The sequence below is a fragment of the Miscanthus floridulus genome, chromosome 1 (assembly GCF_019320115.1).
Source record: "Miscanthus floridulus cultivar M001 chromosome 1, ASM1932011v1, whole genome shotgun sequence".
In the NCBI taxonomy this organism is placed as follows: Eukaryota; Viridiplantae; Streptophyta; class Magnoliopsida; order Poales; family Poaceae; genus Miscanthus; species Miscanthus floridulus.
In genome coordinates this window covers 42,980,547-42,987,332 of record NC_089580.1, presented here as the reverse complement: position 1 = coordinate 42,987,332, position 6,786 = coordinate 42,980,547, and the positions used below count along the sequence as shown (strand labels likewise).

General features: G+C 43.8%; 1 protein-coding gene across 1 annotated transcript; it reads right to left on the bottom strand.

The window, feature by feature from the left end:
• Positions 1-2,543: 2,543 nt before the first annotated feature.
• On the bottom strand, positions 2,544-3,326 carry LOC136455633 (protein FAR1-RELATED SEQUENCE 5-like). The gene has a single exon (XM_066455569.1). The coding sequence runs from the start codon at positions 3,324-3,326 to the stop codon at positions 2,544-2,546; it is 783 nt and encodes a 260-aa protein (XP_066311666.1).
• Between the last annotated feature and the right edge of the window lie 3,460 nt (positions 3,327-6,786).

The following is a 6,786-nucleotide window of genomic DNA, read 5'->3' as shown; positions in this document are numbered from 1 at the left end:
CATAGTCAGAACTCCAGATAGCTGCCAACCAAGGCTGCAGGTGCACATGGGAGAAAGTGAGAAACGCTCTGCAATCAACTGACACAGACTAAGAAATAGAAATGAGAGCTTTTTTTTTACGGAAACAGGAACTCTGAGACTTTGACTGTTTGATCAACCCCCATTTGCCTAGGTTGCTCTTCGTCACGACATGTAGGGTGTCGTAAAGAATTTTCAGTCTGGATTCGGAGTGTATGAGCAAATGACAGACGGAAAACACCTTGTCACACAGTACCATCATGCCTTGAGTTACCACCAAGACAGAATTTTTTCTTGATATAATATTATTTAAATAAATAATTATAAATTTAGATGCCACTTTTAAGAAATTGCAAATCTAGTACCCTATCGGCAATTAAACTGCTGATAGGCCCCTATCGGCCACTCGCTGGCCGACAAGGTACTAATCGGCTAGAGGATTGCCGACTGGAGCTCCTATCGGCTCGTGGTGTGCCGATAGGTCCCCTATCGGCCACTCGCTGGCCGACAAGGTACTAATCGGCTGGAGGATTGCTGACTGGACCCTTCTCGGCACAGCCGATTGGTCCTATCGGCTCGTGGTGTGCCGACAGGGCTTCACCACCTTTCCAATGGACTTTCCTTCTTCTTTTTGCAGCTCGTCTAAATCAATTTGCACATCGACTTATTTATCCTATTACTGCTAATCCAAATTCTAAGAGGCTTATTCCATGGGTATGCTATTCTAATATGATTCTATATATTATTTTTAAATCAGGGATGATACGTGGAAATTTGAAGCATGGTAAATTCGTAATGGTGGTGTGACACAAATTTCGGCGTACTCAGGATGTTTTTCTTTCCCTTTTTGTTTATACCAAATTTTTGGAATGGATCATGAAAATCACGACGCCAACGGTATCGGTTCACGCGTAACAAAATTGGACTATGCTAGAAAGGAAATCGTGGAGTTCAAATTAGATTATTTTCTTTTTACTCAAGAATTGTCTAGTCGTATTTGTCTAGTTCTCTGTATCGGCCCGGGGTACAAATGTAGACCTCGGCTACTGTAACATTTTCATCTCTCGATCAATACACAATCTATTTTTCCAGCTTCACGCCATCGCACTAGGGGTAGGGAGTAACGTAATTCTCGGCGAGTTAGGAGTAGCGTAATTCTCGGCGACTTCTTCGGTAGGCTACATCATTTGATCTCTTGCTAGATTTGATATTAATTAAAGTTATCGGCTTCTATTGTGTTTAGTAAGGCTGTATCTTGTGATCCAGGCATGTGGTGGTGCAACCGGCCATGCTTGTTTTCCAGGATGAGAATGAGCCAGCCTGTGGTCGGAGGTCGCCGGAGAGTCGTCGGAGAGGGAGGGGAAGTCGCCACGCCGAGCTGGATCCTGCAGTGCACTCAACGGCGGGGTTGGCGGCGGCTGGGAGGCTTTCACGTAAAGAAAAGGGAGGTGACGAGAACGTCGCTGCTCGCACACAATGCACCCGCTATAGCCGAGCCCGGCAGGAACGAAAGAATTTTTCATTTCTCCAGGGCTAGGCCCAGGGGTGCTTTGAGGGGCGCGCCGGCCTAGGCTTCGTGGGCTGGTCCAAGCAAACAAACAGCCTGGGTTGCACCCCCTGGGGTCAGTGGCCCATCTAGACCAGGCAAACAAACGCCCCCTTACTAATCTAACTCGTCACTCTCGCAAGTGCTCGTAAGGCTAAGGTGTGCGTGCATGCATTTAGAAGAATGAGCGTGCGTGCGTGTCTAAAAGATTTTAATATTACATACAAACCTTTATAAGAAATAGCCGTAATTTTTTATGTGACATACCGTCAGATATATGGGCCATGGGTACATGCACCGCTCATATATGTGACCATCACCAGGCTATCGGCCCAACAGCCATCAAGAAGGAGGCCCGCAAAGGCTGACGCGATTGACCAACGTGGAGATCAATGCAAACCAGGGTGGCGCGCATGACGTTTTGGCGGTGTGCTGACCATCCCGACCTGGAGGACACCGCGGTGGTGACCACCGTGACCATTCAGCCCGCGGAACTTGTCCACCGGCTGCACCACTCGCTCGAATACCCGCGCCGTGAAACCAACGCGCCGCGCCACCCAGCACGCGTACATCCCGGTCCAGATAGGCATGGAGAACACCACCATCGCAACGCCTAGCCCGACGGTGGCCAGCATGGAGAACCACATAAGCAGCGCGCCCACGGCCAGGGGCACGCCGCCTAAGCTAGACCAGAGGATGACGAGTACCACTGAGAACGCGGCTTGACTTTTGGATACGTGCACCATTAAGTTGCCCGTTTGGGCATGTAGTATTTTTCCAATTTTTTTTTGTCATTTCGCACTCACTTAAAAATTAATTTTATCAATTTATACTTCCAATTTGGGCATGTACTAGTTAGATTCTCATGTTCGTCTCAGCGGAATCATAGGCCTAATGTGAAAGGAAGTGAATCGATCACTCTCATGTGTTGCCAGAGTGAATCACTAGCCCTGACATGATAGGAACTAAGCCGCCACTCTCACGTGTCGTCCGAGTGGACTAATAACACGGAAACGGGATGCTTCTGAACCATGGCATCAGAGAATGTGCTAAGAATCCACACATATGACTCAATTGTCTCCTGGGAAATAATTCCACATGCAAAAAGAACTGTGCTGCCATGGTGATTCACCCCAACAAAAGGAACAAGGGGCAGGTTGTACCGATTCGTTTTGTACGTGCTATCAAATACGATGACATCACCAAATGCTGCATAATCAAGCCGACATTGACTATCACACCAGAGCAGTCCCTTGAGGTGCCCTTTCCCATCAGTCTTGTAGTTGAAGAAGAAATCAGGATCCCTACGTCTGCACTCTATCAGGTAACTAATGACTGTTTGAGCATCACTAGCAGCAACTGTCTCCACCTTATTGCGATAGCAGAAATTATACAAGTCCCTTGTTGTAAATCCAACCTTATCATACCCATCATACTGCATTTCCATAATATCTATTATCTGGTGTTTGCGGATCCCAGAAATTTGCATCGCCACAATATTAGCTTTTTGCTCATCGCTGATTCTTCTATGTAAACGCAGAAGACAAGCAAGGTCTCGTTCCGCCATTGGATGGTTGTGTTCATAGATGAAATCCTTCACATACCACTGCCTTGTGTTCTGATCCCATGCAATCACAAATTTAGCAGGGCATCCAACACGAGTAATATTCCGTGGCTTCCGCTTCTTAATCTCCCTCTTCAGCTCATTCTCTTCGCTGGAAACCTTCACAACTGCAAACAAACTTCCGAAGGGTCCTCTCATTGTGGCCGTTGCCCCACTCACAATAGCTTTTCCTAACAGTAAATCATTTTCCCTTAGCATATTTGTTATAAAACAGATATCCTTCATGTTTCACTACCTAAATATCTTCCTAACAATTTCATTGTACTCCAGCAAAGAATCAAGAACCGGCATTTCCTCCTGCATCAATCAAAAAAACCGAGTACATTAGTATGCCACGACCAGATAGTTGCATCATTCTACAAGATATCTTATGTATAACAGATTCTTTGCCTACAGGTTCTTTGTCTATCCTTTCTAGAGACAATGCGGCATTTTGTCTGTCCTATATGTCCACCTGCAGGGATTGTTGTTTGCTCTCTTTTTTTTAAAAAAAGAAATTGTTATATGCTCTCTAGGGTGCACAGATGCTTGCTGCACCCTGCATGTGGACTGACGGTGCACAAAAAAGATTACATGAGAAAACCTTATCTCAATTTAAAGTAAATAGTAGCGAGAAGTTATGATATAGGTAACAAAGAAACCAAGCTTCACTAAAAGATGATGATACACAAGTTATCACCATCTGATCAGGATTCATTCAATGAACATTACCACTAAAATTGATTGTATTGCAAGTCACTAACAGGGGAGCAATACTACAGCTCCAACTCACATTAAGAAGCACTGCAGAAAAAAGGTCAACTACAAAGTGCTTAGGCTTTAAATGTGTTGACAAATTTTGCACAATACTAGTTTTTCTCAAGATTGGATTATTGCTCCAAAGGAGGCAAGCCTACTCAAGTCAAGGTCAAGCATCAGGTTATTTTCTGAGCTAGGTTGTTAACCTTCCCGAGCAGTTTGGCATAAGGCACAAAAATCTTACATGTGAGCTACCATTCTGAACCTTGTTCTAAGTTAAGATGAATAGGGCTCAGCTGCAATTTTTGTTACTTAGCAGATGGAACAACCAGAATCCTAATTGTCGTAACTCAATGTCAAATGAAGAACAGAACAAAGTGAACTGGCTCTGGGAATTTCTTCACAACCCAACTGTCCATTTGAACCAGAACATAGGAATTAGGACAATTCTTGCTTGCAAGCAATTAATTAAACAGCTAATGAGATACTGTAACTGTGACCGCTATCTATTCACTGACTTGACTCTAATTCAAGATAATACGTGCGGAAAAATGACACTAGCAACAACGCTAGCATTATAGTTTGATTGGCGCGATTGCTGTAGAACAAAATCGGAAATCAGTGGCGCTGCAGCCCGCTGCAACAAAAGAAGCACCGCCAGCAACTGCAGGGCGGCATTGGGGTAGAGACAGGATCAGGCCATCAGAGGGACTTACCCGCACGGTGTTGCGGCGGTGCTCACGGGCGGCACTGCAGGGAGCGCGAGGGGCAAGAGGGAAGCGGTCTGTAGAGGCGGAGGTGCCGCTCGTGTCAGGCGGCGGCGTCGGGGAGGAGGGAGGAGCGACGGCGCTAGGCACGAGCGAGGGTAGGCCGGCAACGTTTCCCTTCGCGTGGGTGCGTGGGCGGGCTGGGAGGTGGGCCAGCGGGGGTGGTGAGTTGGCTTTGCGAAATGACCATGATGCCCTTGAACGAATAAAATCAATAAAAATAGCTATTTTAGGTAGGCATCAGGAAGCGTCAGCAAGCGTTATGAAGCATTTCCAACCATTGTAAAGGGGCTCATAATATATATAGGTGACTGTCGAGATCAAGGTTGTCAAAATCGTAGGTTCTAAATTGAATCGGAAATCTTTAAGTAAGATGGTTATCATATAGTTGTAAACATAAAAATCATGAAAACGTAATACTAATTAGAATCATAGAATCATACCCCTTAGTTAAGGTCGCAAAGGCGTATGATCTCATATCAAATTCGCAGATTTTAGCAACTATGTCGGGATGGCCTTTTGTTTTAGTTGAACTTGGTTGTATGCACGCGTTAGCATGTGGTGTACCAAAATATCACTGTATGGACATAAAAAATATCACTGTATGGACATAAAAAATCACTGTATGGTTTAGATATAGCTTAATTTGCTCTGGGGTCATTCATTTCTCTCTTTATCATCAACCAAATTTGTACATACTGGATGCATCATGCATGTGCTTCAACATTACGTGTGTATTTTTTTTCTTTTGCACAAGGAGCACAAAACATGTGCGGTGAGATTTGAGTTCTCATTCTAAAAGTGTCTGTTTGTTTTTCGAAACATCGTCAATATAGATCTTAAAATTATTAGAGTTGTCATAGAGATTTAATTGCAGTGGCATCACAACAATTGGCACAGACAATGACAGGTTTTTTCTTTTTTTGCCAGGCACATGTGGATGGCGTTTTAATCTTAGGAAAGATAGTGATTAGAGTGGCATGTTCTTATTTTTTATAGGTTGTGTGCTTATATGTTGTGGATTAATAAAATCCTTCCTTTCAAAGGTAGTCATTTATTGTGAATTAGAATATCACCTACTATTTAAAGTATAATTGACCAAAAAAGTTGGAGTCCCGAAGCAAGCCAGCCACTACTACAGATTCATGCATCACTACCGGGTCTAATACCAATAACAATGCCTAACTGAAGGAAGAGGACAATCGGTAGTAGAGTTAAAAGAGAAAGGTACTTTAGGGGGTTGATTGGTTGGCTGCATATGCCTCAGCCAGGCTTGTACTGCTTTCTGGGCCTTGCTCGAGGGATGCAAAAGAGGCCTCTTAGCCTGGCTATGTAGATACGCAGATTTTGAGTGTTTCTGGGGAGCCAGGCTCGATGGATGCTTGTGATTACCCAGCTGATGATGTAGTGTATGCGTAGTAAATATCAAGTGATATTAATGTGTTTTAAAGAAGTTTAAGACATAATAAGATAAAATAAGAGCTTTAAGAGTGTATTTGTACTAAACAAAAATCATAGTCATAATCTTGTATTATTATTTTTCTCATGCAACATTCTTCATACACACAATCAAATAACATCTCTTCTCAACCAGGCTAAATAGGTGCACAAAACACGACGGTGTTGCATACGCTCAGCCTGTTGGCTCTCACATACGAGCTAGCCTCTACTCGTACGTGAACCAATCACCTCCTAGACTGTTGGTAGGAGTCTACCCATCCAAATAGCCCAACAAATTTTTAGCTAGTTACTGTATGTTTAGCCGGAGTTAACAATTTGCTCCAGACGATCAAACAGGGTCTAACAATTACCACATGATATATATTCTTTCTTTTGTCAAGTTACAAAATCCGTCCATGCACACTGTAGCCATAATGTCTCAAATAATGTCATGCACTAGCTATTTATTTTGGGATTGAAAGAAGCTCACATATATTAAATTATGCGACACCACCCGGCCATCGACGGAAGGTACTTGATACTCGTTGTACACTGCACGTCTTTCGTTTGGTTCGCGTTTCACTTTCTTCAAAGCTTAGGCAGCATAGTCTCCAGCTTGCATTTATTCAATGAGAGACAAATACTGACCATGG

Bases quoted from the DNA above. Each gene is read 5' to 3' on its own strand.
- LOC136455633 (XM_066455569.1), bottom strand. From the start codon at position 3,326: ATGAGAGGACCCTTCGGAAGTTTGTTTGCAGTTGTGAAGGTTTCCAGC.